General features: G+C 34.5%; 1 protein-coding gene across 5 annotated transcripts in view; it reads right to left on the bottom strand.

The window, feature by feature from the left end:
* The window catches only part of NAB1 (NGFI-A binding protein 1), a 42404-nt gene that overhangs the window by 13254 nt on the left and 9679 nt on the right, over window positions 1-19471 (bottom strand). For 3 of the 5 annotated variants that reach the window (XM_074339323.1, XM_019740735.2, XM_019740737.2), the window contains exons 3-4: window positions 9430-9563; window positions 6782-6833 (exon numbers count right to left, since the gene is read on the bottom strand). The exons of the other annotated variants lie outside the window; for them this stretch is intronic. In XM_074339323.1, the coding sequence (XP_074195424.1) occupies window positions 6782-6833; window positions 9430-9563 (186 nt within the window). The remainder of the gene's footprint in view (window positions 1-6781; window positions 6834-9429; window positions 9564-19471) is intronic. 5 annotated transcript variants of the gene reach the window in all.

Below are 19471 nucleotides of genomic sequence, written 5' to 3'. Positions count from 1 at the left end.
AATGACTTGTTCCAGCAGATGTTCTCAGCCTCACATGTGCATTTTCCTTTTTTCTACTCACACTTTCTATATGAATAGCAGATTGTAATGCTTCTGTTTTTCTGATCCAGAGGGGAAGAGTCTACATCAAATTAGCCCAGCTTTCTTTTCAACAAGCTTAGTAACAGCGTAGGTGGATAGTCTGACCTTCTTCCCTCCCCCTTCCTCACTCTCCCACCCCTGCCCCCACCCCACTGGAACTGTCAGCAGATGTTTCCTCTTTCTTCTTCAAGCCCCAATTCTCTGACTTTCTGGTCTCTATTAACAAACTTCATTTCTTTCATCCAGTTATCTCTGATTGCTCTGCACTCCCAGCCCACACAGGATCAAGAATGCTGTCACCTCCCATCTCTCTGCCTCGTCCCCAGCAATTTCAGTGAACGAAGAAAACTTACAGATAAAAGGTGAAGAGTAACAGCCCATTTAGTCAGCTACCATCACCAGTCCTGAGACTGGTTGTTTTACATATATTTCCTCTCCTTCTAAGATATTACTTGTAACACTGGAGGTAATGACAGGGTTTGTTCATGAAACATGGTATGTTCTTAATGAAAAAGGCTATCAACAGAATCCAGTTTTAACTAATGTTTCAAAAAAATGAGGGCAAGACAACAGTACCAGAGCCTTTGGCTGTTGATTTGTCTAGATCTCCTTTAACTAGTTGTCATCTTAAATACTTCCTGTCATAGGTACAATATAAATAAATCAAACTAATTTTTCTTGATTTACTGTTTATCTTTCCAATACACTGTTTTTCCTCATTCAAAACAATTAGTACCGTGTGTCCCCGAAAATAAGACCTAGCTGAACAATCAGCTCTAATGTGTCTTTTGGAGCAAAAAAGACATATAATATAATACCCGGTCTTATTTTACTGTAAGACTGGGTATAATATAATATAATGTAATGCAAAATAATGTAATATAATATAATACAATATCAGGTCTTATATTAATTTTTGCTCCAAAAGACACATTAGAGCTGATTGTCCGTCTACGTCTTATTTTCAGGGAAACACAGTATGTTAAATGGTAATGTCTTAAACACCATTTGTAATTTATAGTGTTAAGTCTTCTACTCAAAACTTGTCATTGTTCAAGGATAAGCTTCCTTGAATTAGAAAATTAGTAACTGCCATTCTTGCCCCCTTCTTCAAAGACTACCAGTCCTGTGAGCACTTCGTGCTTCATACCATACTAGTAGGAGGAAAAGTATAATCCCAGAAGTGTGTTTCACACCTCAGGCGCTTTGTGAATGTCCATTAGCACCCAGGAAGGTAGTATGGTTTTGAAGTTTAGTAGTCAGACCTGGCTTTGAAGCCCTGGCTCTGTCACTAGATAGCAATGTGGCAATTTAGGGAAGTTCTAAGCCTTTCTGCGCCTCTCCTTGGCTATAGAATGAAAATCAAAAAGTCTCCATACAGAGTACACAAGGTTTGTGATAGTATCAAATGCCTAGCAGAAACAGGCACACAACAGATTCCCTGAAAAGTAATTATTTCTGCAATGGCCCTAGAGCTAGATTTGGGGTCTCTGACGAAAAGGAAAAGAATAAACATAATCCATGTTCACTTTAGCTGAAAGTGGATTCACACACAGGGCTGTAATCCCAAGTGGACAAGCTGTTTATCTAGCCCAGGCAAAAGAAGTACTCCCAAACCTCGATTACTAATATAGAGGGTTGAAGAGGTCCTTTCCCTAGAGGTTTCCATTCCTTAGGGTTATCCTAAGGTCTCCTCAAGCTAGCCGGCTTTTTTCTCTGTGTCTATCTCATATATTTTAGCAATTGTAGAAATGAAGTTCAAAATCTCTGTTTTTAAATGTCTAACATGCCCTGTACAAAGGAGCAGTATTTTAGGACAATAGATGACCCTGAGTACTTATATAACATGTATACTGATATTAAACAACACCAACAAAAACAATCAATTAAATAGCTAACTATCCTTAAGGGGGAACAACCTACTACATAATAAGAAAAATCAGACAAGAATTTTTAAACTTCATTCCACGCAACCCTTCATAAAGAGATCAGGAAAACACAGCATTTAGCAACAAGAAAACATCTTATTGAGCTTGAACAAAGCACTAGTTTTATTGGTATACTGCAATGTAGTGGTAACGGCATGCAGGAAAATGGTTTTCTTTACCTTACATGTCTATTCTGATGTCAGTTCTATTTTTTCTACTGGACATTACATTTTTTTTCGTTCACTGTAAAAACTATCTTTTTAAGATGAAGAAAGTCATCAACTTGGTATGTGTGTTCATTTGTCATTGGCAAAGATTTTGGAAAAAATAAAGATAAAAAGGAAAATAAAAAATTATCTTATTAATTTGGGCCTAGTAATTAGGAATCTGTTATACTTCACAACCGGCTTATCTTTTTCAATACAGAATTAGTAAGCTAAGAATCACAATAGAAATATTCAAGTGAAATAAGAGAAACAAGCACGCTCAAAGAATTCTAAAATCTTTCTTATGAAGTCCTTTGTGTCAGTCACATATTCTGGACAAACTGGTCTCATTGTTCTCTAAACATGCAGAGCATTTTCCTACGTCCATGTGTATGCCCCTGCTAGTCTATCTTTGTAATGCCCCTCCACCCTCCACCCCTACATGCCCCTACCTTCTGAAATCCTATCTTTTAAAACCCAGGGCAGATGATATCTCAATAGAGCCTCCTTAATCTCTTCCCATGCCAGAAATTGTCCCCCTCCCCAGTAGCCACATAGAAGGTACATAGAAACCAGCACTAATACATGGTGACAGTCTTACAGGAGCAGTAGGAACCCTACACGGCCACTACTACCTACCTCAGCATCAGCTTCCAGAACCAAATAAACAGATAGCTCTAGCATCTTGAATGTGACTCAGAGTACACCACAAGAGAACTGGGACAGGTAGTCATGCCAACACTGTATATTTTGCAAAGAATTACACTACGTGTGTGTGTATGTATACCCACACACACACACATACACACATTTTGAAGAGATATTAATGCCTGGCAACACATGAGTGCTTCAAAAAAACTAAGTAAAACAAAATTAAAAACAAACCAACAACAAAAGAAAAGTAAAGCTACTGTCCTAAATTCAAAGCTAAAGTTCCTATTTATTTCTGGGAAACAAAATCAAGAGTTTACTGCCTATAAGAGCATTTAAAGGCGCTTAGGGTTAATTAGTCACTTGTTTTATTTATGAAGGATTAGAAATGTTATTCACAGAAAAAGGAAACACCTTTTCTTAATTCTAAATTCAGAACAGTTCAAATGGCTTTGTGAACGCTAGTAATAAACAAAAAACTAACCATATAGAACTACAATTCAATTATCTCTAGTGAACTATATTTAAAAGAATAGAAGAGTCACATCTAATGCTGTAACTCAACACTCAGAGCTACTAAAAAGAAACTCAAAACACTGTAACTAGATATAAGAAACAATTTGCTTACATTTCATATCAGGGCCATTGAGAGCTCCAGAAAGACAGCAATACAGCTTAATAAGAAAAACTATAGCTTATACAGTCCATAAGATTCATAATGTCAAACGTCAATTTTCGTCAATGTTCGTTAGTGATCTCTGAAGCTAGACGAAAAGGAAAGTAAGGCTTAAATGTGAGAGCAGCCTGAATTATACATGGAGAGCCTAGTGGGGGAGGGAGGGGGGAGAGGGGGAGAAGGGGAGAGGGGAGAGGGTGAGAGGGAGAGAGGGAGAGAGGGAGGGGGAGGAGGGAGGGAGACCGAGAGGGAGAGGGGAGGAGAGGGGGAGAGAGAGGGGGAGAGAGAGAGGGAGAGAGGGTGAGGGTGAGGGTGAGGATGAGGGAGGAAGGGAGAAGGGGAGAGGGGGAGTGTGTGTGTGTGTGTGTGTGTGTGGGGGAGAGAGAGAGAGAGAGAGAGAGAGAGAGAGACACACACACACACACACACACACACACACACACACACACACACGTAATTCCTAGCCTGGCAGCCGACTACTTTTCCTGGCCACTGGGTAGGTTTTGTGCCTTCTTCCCTATAACTCCTCTGATGGCACACGCCTTCTTAGCAGTTTCTGTACCCGCCTTCCCTTTCAGTAGCAGAGTCACTAACAGCTAAATCCACAAGGTCCCTCTCTTGTTATCTTGGGGTGCAACAGTATAAGACGACTTCACTATTTAGATCATCTTTCTTTCAGTGGCCTTTTAGATAATTTCAACAACATTTTTCAGTGGTGTGAGGCTAACATTACTGCAGAGCTAACAGTGAGGTAGATTGCAAAATATAAGCACACATTTTTTTAAGTGTGCCCTTTTTTGGACAACATTCTTTTCTTTCAGAACCACTGCTTTAGGCTAAAGATTTTATAAGTCGAAGATACTTATCCACAGCTATTCATTATTTCATCTAACAGATTTTATTAAGTGCCTATTAAGTACAAAGTACTATTATAAAGTCAGTATAAAGTAGTAGATACGCAGATAAGAGCTCTATTCTAATTTAATGGGGCAGACTAATAATAAATTAAAAACAAATATACAATTGTTTCAGATACTGGTAAGTGCTAGGAAAACAAACCAAATAAACCAGGAGAACGAGCCTACGTGTGACTGTGGACTTTAGAAAGGGGACAGGAAGTCAGCGGAATCTCTAAAGCCATGTGAAGATCTAGAGAACTAGGTAGGGGGAACAGTGAGGCTAAGGCACAAATGAGTTTGGCATGTTCCAGGAACAGAAAATTGATCCGTGTAGCCGGGACATAGTGAGAATGGGGAAGTGTGTAGCACACGAGGTCAGAGATGCAAGCCAGAGTCAGACCTCGTAGGGTCTCAGATGCCTCAGGAAAAAGCATAGGTTTTATTCTAGGTATAGTAGAAGGCCACTGGAAAATTTTAGCAAGAAAGGGATTTATGTTTTTAAAAGATAACTATGGCTTTGGTATAAATGAAAGACTATTCCGTACAAACAAATGTTTAGTAAAACTAATTTCATGATGGAAATTTAGAGTAGTCAAACATAGCTCATTTGCTTTAACTTGAAATTAAATAACAGATGGCTAAGAGAGTACTGACCCCTTTACCCAAGAAAAAAAGGAAGATGCCACCTAACTTCAGATTTATACTATGCTGCAGACTGGCCTCTAAAAAAGTACAGTAGTCCCCATTTTCACGGAGAATACGGTCCAAGATCACCAGTGGATGCCTGAAATTGCAGATAGTACCGAACCCTATTTATGTTTTTTTCCTATATATACATACCTATGATAAAGTTTAATTTATAAATTAGGCATAGTACGAGATTAATAATAACTAATAATAAAATAGAACATTTGCGCAATATATTGTAATAAACGTTAGGTGAATGTGGTCTCTTTCCCTCCAGTAATTTTTATATTTTTCTGCTCAAACCATTCCTGAATCTGTGTAACCATTCCTTACTTGCAGTAAACGGCTTAGTGTCACTCGTTTCAGGAGTTCCCTTGCTGAAGTCTTCGTATAGATAGGCTCAATGCTTTCTGGTCCAAACACACTGCTGTCAACTGAACACGTTTTCTGTTCATGTCTTCCACCCACAAATTTAGTGTCTTTTCCATCTTAAGCACTTATCACGCACCATGGCCACATAACTTGCAATTTAAGGTATGACAGCAAATTTAGCACAAATTTATTTTTCCTTCCTCACAATTTCAAGGATAGAAGAATAGTTCTTACTTTCCATGTCTGCTTCAGCATATGATTTTTTTCTTTATTAAGTCGAGAACTTTTGCATTTTCATTTAAAGGAAGCACTTTACAGCTTCTCTTTGTCATACCGGAATGGAATTGCCAGCATCACCACCCTGGGGCTTTGGGTCCATTACTAAGTAAAGAAGGGCTACTTGAACACAAGCACTGTGGTACTGTGACAATCTGATAACTAAGACGGCTGCTACAGGTCTAATGGGCAGGCAGTGTACACAGCACGGATACACTGGACAAAGGCAGGTTTCACATACCCGGCGGGACAAAGCGGATGGTACAAGGTTTCATAATGCTACTCAGAACGGCGTGCAATTTAAAACTTATGAATTGTGTATTTCTGGATTTTTCCATTTAATATTTTCCAACTGTAGTTGACTATGGGAAACTGAGACCGCAGGTAACTGAAACTGTGGAAAGCGAAACTGCAGGTAAGGGGGGAACTTACTATATTCAATCCAAATTAAGGAACAGTACCGTAGTTTTGAAACCACTCTATAGTTCTGAGAGCCCTATAAAAAGCACATTTTGCTCTCTAACTCTCACCTTTCCACTGGTGGGTCTAAAATCAGAAGGGCAGACTTAATCATGGACCTCTAAAAGAGGCTTTAATTATAGTAAAATCTCTGTAATTTGCATCTACGAAGTTGTATTTCTCTCAGTTAATATAAAGAAATTAAACCTTAGCTCCTCTAAATGTATTTGATAAGATGAATAATGATGTAAATAAGATTATAAAAGGAACAGTTTAACCAGTAGTTTTAAATCTGTAAAAAACATATTTATAAAGCAACCTTTGAGAAATTGACTGGATAGCAACTTCATCGTTTCCTTCTAAGAACTTCCTTAGTGTCCTAGTTCAAATTACTGTATACTACAAAGCAACAAACTTCTGTATTATTTTTAAGATTCTACAATTGACATTTTTCACTAGTTTATGGGACCATCACCCCCCCTTTTTTTAGTTTCAACTATTACAGCAACCGTCATCAGCATAAGCAAATATAATACATAATCATACCTCCACTTTAATTCTCTTTGGAGATAATTCATCTCTTTCTCCACATTTTGACCTAAGGGAAATGGGAAATAGAGAAAAACTTCAGAAGGTAACACATTTTATTCTAAAGTCATCTCAATCTATAAACTTCCACCAAAACATATAATCCTGACCCTGACACCAGAAATAAGGCATTCATTAACAAAACTGAAATAATGAAAAAGGGACTTTTCATCATTTCTAAATTAACATTAGAAAAACATGCAAACACAATTACATTATACATTTTAAAAGACCACTACCTAAAATTTCCCACATAGAAAGTACTCAGTAAGTATGGAATGATCGTCACATAATAAAAATGGAAAAAAAAACAAAATCAAGGATTGTATTCCATGATATCCCTTTATGGTGTAATAGAAACAATTTAGGACAAAAATGCCACTTAAGATGAATGCTTGAAGGTACATGAGACTTAGATGCATTTTATCGATCTACTGAAACTACAGATGCATTTTCTCTTGACCTAGAGATCCCTCGGCTGGGAATCTATCCCACAGAGGTACCTACACATACATGAATTACTACTGCCAGTTAAACTACGACAAGCCATCAATTGTAAGTTACACCTTCATATAAAAATGTTAAAACACAAAAAAAGTATATCTCAGAATCAACAAAATAAGAGATGTATGATGTTATTTATTGTGGTATTATTTAAAATGACAAAAGACTAGAAACATCTCAAGTATCCATTAATAGGGGACTGGTTAAAAGAATCATGGTCTATCAATGCAATACTATGCTGCTGTAAAAAATAATGAGGAAGATGTATACGTAAATATAGTGAGATCTCCAAGACAGTTAAAAGCAAAATATACAATAATAATGCCACATGTTATTTTTTTAACGGTAAAGTGATAAACTATATTTATATTTCTTTGCAAGTGCGTAATAAACAAACACTGCAGGATGAAAAAAGAAACTAATAAAGCTACCTACACTAGGAGAGAAATGGTAAAACAAGACAGGAATGGGAGTAAAACATTTCTGTATTACCTATTTACAGTTTTATCTCCTGAATTATGTGCAAGTGTTACATATTTTAAAATATATTTAACTTAGAAAGAAATATAAATCTAAATACTACAAGAAACAGCTAAAAATTGTTGAAAGTAGTTGCCTCTAGGGTATGGTATTAAAAAGGGGAAGGGGTGGAGCGGGGGAACTGCTGAGTTTCATTATAAGCCTTGTGTACTGTTTGACTTCTTAAATCATGTACATGTATTACTTTGATTAAAGAAAATTAGTTAAAGAAAGCACTCAGAAGGAAAATCGTGTATAATACAGTGAAGAAGATGAAAAATCACTAAATCAGCTCTTGATTACCCAACTCTAAAAAAGTCTCATAAATGATCCTGTAATATTGCTGTATAATCTGACCTGTTCATTTAGTCTGCAAAGTTTCACGTGTCAGTTTGTAAATACCTACCGTGTTTCCCCAAAAATAAGACCTAGCCGGACAATCAGCTCTAATACGTCTTTTGGAGCAAAAATTAATATAAGACCTGGTCTTATTTTACTATAATATGAGACTGGGTCTTACATAATATAATATAAGATAGTAAGATAAGACCGGGTCTTATATTAATTTTTGTTCCAAAAGATGCATTAGAGCTGATTTGATTGTCCGGCTAGGTCTTATTTTCGGGGAAACACGGTATACGGGCTCTTGAGGTAGAAGAAAATGAAGCTTCTATGAGTTAGGAAAAATAGTGATGACAGCAAATGCCTGTAAGGGTTGTTTTCAAACTTGAATATGCACAAGAACCATCTGAGATGCCTGTGAAAGTTTGAATTCCAAGGTTCCATCTCCAGAGACTGTGATTTATTAGAGCTGGGGAGGGTGCTCAGGATGTGACTTTTCAACACATGCTCAGTTATTCTAATGCGAGTGGTCATGTGCATCTACTCAGAGAAGGAGGCATGCATAAGTGATGGTGCACTGGAAATCAGGGTCCATGTGCAACCAAGTGAACAAAATCAGAATGGTCCTATACTTATAGACAAGGCTTAAAGTTCAAGGGAGGAGATGATGAAGAATAATATCGTTGTGTTTACATTAATTTTAAAACCATCGTGTTTTTCAACATTAAGGTTTTTTTTATTTCAAACACATGTTCCATATTCCACTTGCTAATAATAAAAGGATCTTCCAAATTTCCCTTAAATACTGGTCAATGGAATCTTTTTATCTATTCAGCTAATCTCATTAGATTGCAGACACCTTGCAAAAGGAAATAATTTGCTTCCTCAGAGTTCAAGTTCATGCAGTTAGTGGTACACAAATAATCTATATATGCTGACTAACTAAATCCTATCATCACACTCAAAACCAAAGCATCTGCGTAAGAGAATGTCTAAAACCACTACCAAACACTGCTATAGTGCTAGGGAACTATCTTTCAAAAAAAAGACAAAAGAGAATTAAACAAAACAACAAAAACTACTTTAGCAATAATGTTTTGAAAAGTCACTTCACTGTTTAATTATATAGAACTATAATAACACTACTTTTCCAGAAATGCTTATATATTATCAATGGATGGTATTTCAAGTCTACTTCTATCAAACAATGCAAAAATACTGCCAATTAGTTAAACACTTACTTGGTGGTTCTGTAAGTATATTTATAGGTGACTTCTCGAGAAATCTGCCTAGCCAGGGCAAAAAGTTCATCTCTTCTTGTCAGCAGGGCATTATCCTTCACACAGAGCTGAGCAGCCGCTTCATTAACAGTAAGCTGCATACCCAAAATAAAGTTTTAAAAATTATAAACACTTTAATTTCATCAGAATATAAAATGTTTCACTTAAGAATAGAGAAATGTCACATCATTATATAATGAAATCATAATTTATAAAAATCAGGATGGTTTTTATTCCTAATTAGTCCTAATGCCTAATTTTAAAAGAAAATAGTCACCTACCGTCTCTCAGAACTCAAATTAATCAAAATAGTCATCTTAATATTATTTATTCAGATGCTTTATTTATTTTTGTTTAGGTATGAGATTATGGAAAATAATCAAAATTAAAGTAAAAAGTAAAAAATGTTCTATATCTCATTTTTCTTATGAAAAACCAAGGGATTTGACTATATCATATGTTGATAATATTTCCCTAACTAAAAGTGAGTATACATGGTCTAACAGGTTTTTTTTATTTTTTTTTATTTTTTATGTGAACTAACATGAAATGACTGCAGGAATAAAAATTAAATGACTTTAGTTAAATATTTATCAAATCACTTAGTAAAAACAGAGTTATCACAAATAATTCTAGAAAATCTGGGCTATAATAAAAAACCAAGGTCTTGAATCTCTAAAAGTCACCTAATTCTACTCTTTAGAGTGTTACTGTCAATATAGAGTTCCTCGTTGACCAAACGCCCTGTACTAAAATTTAAAATAGCAAATGTTATCCTAAACTTAAAACCTTTAATTGTTCAATAAACTAGAAAATCTTTTTTTTCCCCACATAATTTTGTCAATTTAAATACACGTACATGTAGGAAATTGCCAAGAAGTATATCAGACTTTTATAAAATGCAAGAAACACACTCATTCCAAGGCATGATTGATGGCAAAAAGAGAATGGGATCTGATGGCAGACAGATCTGAATGAGTCTTGCTCCATCATTTACCAGCTATATGACTTTGGCTTGTAAAAACTCAAAGCATCAGTTTTCTCAGGGCCAAAATGGGATAATATCACTACCTCAAAGGACTCTATAAGAAGTAAATGAGGAGAGGAGACACACATGGCACGAAATGGTTAGTGTTAGTTCTTGTTTTCCTTTTATAAGAAATCAGGCATTTACTCTTTCTCCCTACTTTGGCATCCCACTTTATTCACCATAACTTTTTTTTAACTAAATTTTTTTTTATACAGAGAAGCAAAAGAAGACAATAAATAAAGCATGCAATCTTTGCATCTAGAATGACTTAATATTTTTATATTATTCCAATATCTCTGTGTATATATAAACATAATATACATGTGAATACAGATTTGTATCTCCTTTTTTTCACTTATGTATGCTGTATCCTTTACTTTTATCACGTATTAAGGCAGAGAACTGGCTTGTTTACATCAGCATCTAACATGGATTGCTCTATAAATATCTAAGAAAACCTAGGGGTAGTTTAATGTCCAGAGTGAGATTGATTTAAATACTAATTGACAACATTTCAGAAGTACCAGCTTATGCACAACCACAAAAAATAACTTTTCAACATAAACTGAAAACAATGTTCTAGTATTCCTTCCATCATCCTACCAGAAACCAAGAAAAACAATATAACACATTCTTTGTTATTGAATTCAGGCTCCAACAGACCAAAAAAGTAGACTCAACTTTCCATGACCTCAGGGAGCCTGCTGATAGAAAAATTGAGACTGGAGAAATAACTATAGCTCATCCCAAGATGTAGAAGCCAACTGATCAAGGTTCCCAATCAAAAATGTATTGTCTGTCAGTGTTTCTAGATTTCATGCTCCCAGTCACTACCAATTAAATCAATAACTATTATGATATCTTTATAAAAGAAAACTGATACAAATACTTCAAAACAGTAGTCACTCATTGCATCATTGTTCTAGCTTTTTAAAAATTCTAAGTTTCTAATTTTGTTGAAAGTATAAAATGAGATATTCTTAATTGGTTAACTTACTTGATTAACTTACTTCCTCCACTTCCCCTTTTCGTGGCTACAAATATCGAAATTCCATTCATAGCTTCATGTAAAAGATTTCTTAAAGTTAGCTTTCCACCATCATAACTAGACTTAAAAACTTTCTTTACTGGGAGTTAACATTATAATCTTTAACAATCAAATGATTATGACTTTCAGTTAAGTGTCAGCCTAAAAATACTATGTGAATATTATGATAGGGAAGCTCAAAAGGTGATTAAGACATTTATTTCCAGCACAGGGAGAGCAATGTAACATGACTGGCCCCTCTCACTGGTAAGAACTAAAAATTTTGAAAATAGACGGAAAAAACATTAACTTAAATACATCAATGAGCCAGCAAAACAGTAAGAACTATTCAGGCCAAAATGAATGAAGACAGTATCTCAAAGGAATAAGTTGAGGACATTTGCTAAACCAGATGAACTTGAGCTTCAGTCTTCACAGCCTCATGGGGCTGTTGAGTGTGGAGGGCAAGTGGTAAGAGCAAACACCCAGGATCCAGCAAAGGTGAGGAGTCTAAGACCTCTCCTCTGTAAAACTGAAATCCCAAAGCCCTACATGACCAATGTAAGGCTGACTTAGAATACACCTGTACCCCCAAGGGAATGCATGGGAAATTACCTGTCACGAACCTTGTTACTGAGTGGGAAAGAACAGAAGTTACTCTCTTGAGGTTTCATAACCCCAAATCAGCTGTCACATAGATTTTCAGCCCTTATTCAAACTAAGTGGGCTGAGATTTTATTTTTATAGGGTCCCAGAACTGTAGTGTGCAGAGTACAGCTGCCTGGTAGAAGCAAAAACAAATCTCTAGGACAATCCATTTTCTTTCTAGGCCTCAAAACATTCCCCCAGTTCCAAAAAATATGAGTTCACAGACAGAAATCATAAAACATCCAAAGAAACAAAGCATCAAAAGTAAAAACCAGCAGAAACAACAGATAGCAGAATCAGACCCACAGAGACTTCATTTAAAAAAATAAAAGGAGTTAAAAATATGACTAAAGAGTAGTACAGTAAAAAAGACCAGGAAAAAGTGAGAAATTGGAAGGAGAGAAGAAATTGAGGCAGGCACAAACAGCAGATTTCAAAAGCAGACAACAGTCACATAAACCAGTCTTCTAAACACAACAATGAAAGCCAAAAGCCAAGGAAATAATATCTTCAATTACTATGGGAAAATAATGGACAATATAGAATTTTATGCCCAAAATAAACAGCAATTAAGAATCAGGGCAAAATAAATATTTCCCAGTGGTGTAGGGAAGGACAGTTTGCCGTCAGTAGACCTTCACTGAGAAAATGCTACATCATGCACTTCAGGCTAAAGTAAACTAATTCCAGATGGTCAATTGGAGATATAAAGAATTGGGAAGGGGAAGAAATACAAAATAAAATGGAAATAAATTCAAAATATTAGTCCTTATAATAAATGTAAATAAACCAAATGTTCTACTTAAAAGACAAAAAATGTAAGACTGGATTTTAAAAAAATCTATTTATATTTATAAGAGATGTATTTAAAACATGGATTAGGAAAGACTGAAAGTAAAAGGATGGAAAAAAGATCTAACAAGCATTTACTAACAAAAAGAAAGCACATATATCTACAGTAATAACAAAGAAAATAGGTTTTTAAAGCAAAATGCATTATTAAAGACTATACACACAATACAAAAGGAAACAGACGACTCCACACTCACAGTAGGTGACTTTAACACACAATTCTCAGTTAGTGAAAGAGCAAGCAAAGAAGAAAAAGCAAGACCAGAAAGTTTGAATAACAGAGTTAAGAAGCATGTTAAAACAGACATATACAGAACACTCTACCACAACTGCAGAAACACACGAAAAACACTGACCATATACTGGGCCACCTAAAATCTCAACCAATTCTAAAGGATTAGCAGCCTGCAAACCATGTTCTCTGACCACAGTGCAATTCAGTTAGAAATCATAGGAAAAACAATTAAGGAAAAAAAACCTCAATTGAAAAGTGAAAAGACACTTCCAAATAACTCATGGGTTAGAGAATAAATTATAAATAAAAAGACAAAATAATCAGAATTGAAAAATAATAAGATAATCTCCTATCAAAACTTGGAGAATGCTAATTAAATAATAGTGAGAATTTATGGCTTTAATTGCTTACATTAGAAAAAGAACAGCTGCACATTAAGGAACTAAGCACCCAACTTAAATTAGAAAAGAACAATAAAATAAATTGTAAAAAAGCGGAACACACACACACACACACACACACACACACACAAACTAAGAGTATCAACTAAGCCAAAAGTTGCTTCTTCAAAACGATTAGCAGTTGGAAAGCTTTTTTTGTAAAAGGCCAGATAGTAAATATTTTGGTTTTATAGACCAAATAGTCTGTTACAACTACTGAACTCTGACATCATAGCTCAAAAGCAGCCAGACATAAACAGATATGGCTGTGTTCCAAAAAAAGTTTATCTGCAAAATCAGGAGGCAGGGCAGATTTGGCCCATGACTCTAGTTCACAGATTCCTGAAAATATCAATAAAATTGATAAATGGCAAGATCGATCAGGGGAAAAAAGATTTAAATGTACAACAGAAAACTAGAAACAACTTTATGCCAGTAAATTTGAAAACTTAAATGAAATGGACATATTCTTAGGAAAATATGACTTACCAAAAGTGATTCAAGAAGAAATAGACAACTCTCACAGTCCTACAATCCATTTTTTAAAATGATCAAAAGGAAATGGCCAAGATTTGTTTTCAAGTATTAGGCTTTGAAATCTATCCATTCTAAGCTGAGAGTTCAGAATAAAGCATCGTAACTTACCAATAAATAGGGTCAATGGGGTGCTAGGGTCTATGGGGTTCCCAGATTCAGCATTCTTCCGCTCAAAAGTAAGATTGTTACACTTCTTTCAAACACTCAGCCTTGACTTCTCAACACTACAGTGGAAATTTGTCATCATCATCCTTATCTTGATAATGTGTTTATTAGCACTCCAATTCCCGTAGAACTTCCACTAGGTCTACAACTTCCCCACTGACTCTACATCTCCCACTTTCCCTTCCACAGCTCTTTTGGTTGGATGTTGCTATCTGCTGACAAATATTCTATAATGCTAAGTTGTCTACCTGCTTCTATTTCTGAATACTAAAAGCTCCTACATTCTCTACTGCCCTGCTCTTTTCAACTTCTATTTTCTCTCTTCTCATGCATTTATTGATTTAAGATCTGACACACACTGCTTGCTTAGTTTACCACATACTCAGCTAACGCACATTTGGATAGATGGAACATTCTGCCTGCCTGGACTTCTAGTACTGAATCTGGGTTTATCCCTTAGTAGCACCCCATACCAACAACTAGTTTGGTTCTAGGCCTCAGATGCTCACACTGTCTTCATGGTCGGATTCCTATAAACCAGGCCATACCTTAGGCGAGGTCTAAGACCGTCACCGATTCTTTAGCTTATAAAAATGTGTAACAATGATTCATTCCATAACTCTTTACTGTACAATGTACATATTTGAGAACAAGTATAAAAATCATGTAAGAAAATTTTATGTACTTGTGAGAGCTGAAAATTTTTTTCAGGTGTAGATAACTTCCTTATTTTCATCCACTAGTGACCTAAATACAGCTCTGTCTTAAAAGATTAAAAGAACAGTGTCCACAGGGTTTATATGAAGAAAACTCTCAGAAATACTAACAACAGTGAATTAATAATTAGTCACATATTTTCTTATTTGGAAATTAAGGACAAACTAATAGCATTCTTTAATGTTAGGAATTCAGAAAAACTCAAAACTTGTTCTGTCATTTTAAATAGTCAAATGAAAAAATGTGAAATTATCATAACACCTAAAAGGTATACTTAATAGTATCTTTCTTTTAATTCTCTCAGGATTTCTTCTACCAAACATTTGGAATGGTTACAAGTTTGAAGAAAACATCCTGATTTATAAATTTCTATCCTGAGCTATATTATTGGACCAGATTCACATACTTGAGTACTTGAGTTACAAATAACAAGTGGTCTAAATTAAGTTTCAAAAACACAAGCCACATTTTCCAAAGCCCCCACTCCCACATCTCAGCCTACTAGCATTCACTTTGAGTGTTCCCTTATTTTGGGAAAACCACAATGGTTTCATTACTTAAATATCATCTGTACCTACTTACCCAAGGAAGCAAAGAGCCCCTTAGCAAAACCCAAGTGTGAAATAATTCATTTTGGATGTTTTTAAAGTAGGTTAGGATTTTTTTTTTAAAGTGAGGTTGATTGGGTTTATTAAAAATCTCTTCAAAATACTTTCGCTTTGATAAAAATACGGGTCTTTTCACCTATCTTTGTATTTAATCTGCTTTGTTTTAAAAGTTATATGAAAACTGGATTAAAACTAAAATTTGGTCTAACTGAATTTGAATTAAAATTGGCAAGATGTTTTTTGGGTTTTGCTTTTATCTTTTTAAAACTACTTTTTATTTTTCAATTACAGTTGACATACACTATTATATTAGTTTCAGGAGTACAATTAGACATTTATATAATTTACAAAGTGATCACCCTGACAAATCTCATACCCATCTGACACCATACAGTTATTACAGTATTGACTATCTTCCTAATGTTATACTTTACACCCCCAGGACTGTTTTGTAACTACCAATTTGTACCTCTTAATCCCTTCCCCTTTTTCATCCACCCCCCACGATCCCCCTAGCTATCAACCATCAAAATGGTCTTTATATAGAATGCTTGTTTCTCTCTTGTTTATTTTGTTTTTCAGATTTTCATGTAAGTGAGATCATATGGTATTTGTCTTGCTCAGTCTGACTTATTTCTCTTAGCATAATACCCTCTAGGTCCATCCATGTTGTTACAAATAGTAAAAATTTCATTATTTTATTTTTATGGCAGAGGAGTATTCCATTGTGTGTATGTGTATGTGTGTGTACACACACACATACACAGACCACAATTTTTTTATCCAATCGTCTATTGATGGGCATTTCGGATGTTTCCATATCTTGGCTATTGTGAATAGCGCTGCAGTAAACATAAGGGTGCATATATCTTTTTGAATTAGTATTTTGGATTTCTTTGGATAACTACCCACTAGTGGAATTGCTGGGTCATAAGGTAGTACTATTTTTAATTTTTGTAGGAACCTCCATACTGTTTTCCACAGTGTCTGCATCAATTTGCAATCCCACCAACAGTGCACAAGGGTTCCCTTTTCTCCACATCCTCACCAACACGTGTTTGTTGATTTATTGATGATAGCCATTCTGACAGGGGTGAGGTGATATCTCATTACTGACAACCATAATAGCCTTTTAGTAGATTCCTCTATTGGTTCATAGGTAGTGATAGTGTCAAAGTACATCTGAATTATAACACTAAGTGTATTTTCTAGCTTACTCACAAGTTCTTGTGAGTCAAGTTACTGTCTGGCAACAATACATAGGATGTGCCCAAAATAGATAAAAAACCATAGATTCACTTTGGTTAAGTAATTTTGCTAACCAATTCTCTGATCGTAAGCTCCAGTATACAGTCACATCTAAAATTATTTTAAAAGCTCAAATAGTAAAATTGATGAAAACAAGATTTATATGCAAAAATCAGCCAGTGATAGCAATTTTTTTAAAAGTGGGGAAAAATTTCATTTATAATTATATCCCTTTTAAATTTTATATATTCTATACAAACAAAATAAAGTGACATATATATGAGACATTTAATATATATATAAATGCACTATAATACACAGTATATAACCTAACAAGAAGTGTGCAAAACCTATGAGTATGTAAATAAAAAAACTAACAAAATTACCAAGGAATATATAAGATCTAAATAAGTAAATATATACACTATATTTCTGTATGGGGGCTTTCATTGTTGTAAATATGTCAATTTTTTCCAAATTAATCTATACCTTTTAGGCATATGTAATAAAAATACTCACAGAAGATTTTGGAAAATGTGACATATATTAAAAAATTTCATTTGGAAGGAGAAATGTATAATATTACCTAACAAAACAGAAGCAGCAATACAAGATTATTGAAGGGACACTTACCTTCCCAGATATCAAATTATATTATTTAGCTAAGGTAATTAAAATAATTATACTCCTGAAGGATTAGAGAATTAGACTAATCAACTCATACAGGACAAGATCAATAGATATTACTATATAAACTTCCACATGGCAAACAGTCCAGAAGGTCAAAGCACAATTATAATGTGGGAAAATGTTTACAACATAAGACAAAAGGTTAAAATATAAAAATGTCCTTAAAATATAAAAAGTTCTTACAAATCAATTTTTTAAAGGTACGACAAACAATCTCACATTAAAACAAAGTGTATGAACATAAAATTGGATGTCTGCTAAGCATATGAAAAGATACTTATTGTCACTAAGGAACTTAAATTTAAGCAATGAAAATTTTTTCTCTACTAGACTGGCAAAGATTAAAAAGAATGATAAACACAAGATTAGCAAAAGTGTGAATAAATGGACACTTGCATATAATGACAGTGGAAGTGTAAACTGTTGCAGCTTTTTTAGAAGGCAATTTAGCAGTATCTACCAAAATATTAAATCTACATATCCTTTGGTCCCGTAATTTTACAAGTTAGAATCTATTCTATAGAAAAACATGCAGAAATCTGTAAAGGGGTATGTGTATAATGTTTACACACACCATATATAATATAAAAACAAATGGACACCTAAATGACATCAAAAAGTGAATGGTTAACATAAATAACGGAATACAATGCAACCCATAACTAAGGTAGCTCTATGTGTACTGACTTAAAAGATAACTCATAGTATACTGTATGGTGAGTGTACTCTTAGGTTTTTTTTAGAAAAGGAATTTGGAGAACACTGTGCAAAATATGTGTATATATAAAGAAAAGTATCTGAAAGTTTACCGCTTCAATCACTTTATACCCTTTTGTAATAAGTGAATACTTCTGCAATAAGTATATATTCTTTTGGTGTTAAAGTACAAATCTGGGGGAAAGATGGCATGATTCTAACATGAAATACTACACCTATCTGAATACTGTTTCAAAGAGGATTTCTTTCTTTCTTCTAAAGGATAAATGGCTATGAAAAATCTACCTATGAAATATCCTTTAATTTTGAAAATGCATTTATTTTCCAAGCATTTATTGGGCATGCTAGGCTCTGAGGATATAAAAATGAATGAGACATTACCTCTGCCTTAAAGAAACACAAGTATATCAAGAGGGACAGACCAGTAAATACAATAAAATATTGAAGTTGAAGTTACTGTGACAATACTGTATATAGTGATAAAAATGGAAAAGAATGGAAAGGTCATTCTACTTGAGGGAAAACATCAGAAAAGATTTAAGCTTATGCTTGAGCTAAATCTTAAAGATGATGTGTTGGCCAAGTGGACAAGAAGAAAAGGGGAGTAAATGCAAATGAGATATATATGCATTCTTATAGTTAAGCAGACTATTTCTGGATAGAGTGCTATGAAGATAAAACAATGAGAAATTTTAATACCAAATGTCAAACCAAAACAACATAAACTCAAAGAATGAAACCAAAGCTATAACAGTTCTTCTGACATTCATCTAATGTAATTTTGCTTTCTATGCTAGCTGAAAATTTCTTTAAGTTCTGGTTATTCCTACAAAATGTTTTTTTCCTAAAAAAAAAGTCTCCAAAAATGTTTTTGAAATGAATAGTTATATTTAAAATACTATTCAATTTTTTAATTACAAAACAAACTGCTTTGTAAATGCAAAGACGTTATGCTTTCAGTTTGAATTCTGACACTTTTCTAAGTCATCTTCCAGGATAGTTCCAAGCTCAACATGTTTGAGTTCGACACAATACCCTAACACAATAAATACAGTCTCTTTTCATAAGAGTTATATTTTACCCTCAATG

The sequence above is a fragment of the Rhinolophus sinicus genome, linkage group LG01 (assembly GCF_036562045.2).
Source record: "Rhinolophus sinicus isolate RSC01 linkage group LG01, ASM3656204v1, whole genome shotgun sequence".
NCBI classification, from domain to species: domain Eukaryota; kingdom Metazoa; phylum Chordata; class Mammalia; order Chiroptera; family Rhinolophidae; genus Rhinolophus; species Rhinolophus sinicus.
Note: the sequence above shows the minus strand (reverse complement) of the source record. Positions and strands in the feature narration are given on the sequence as shown.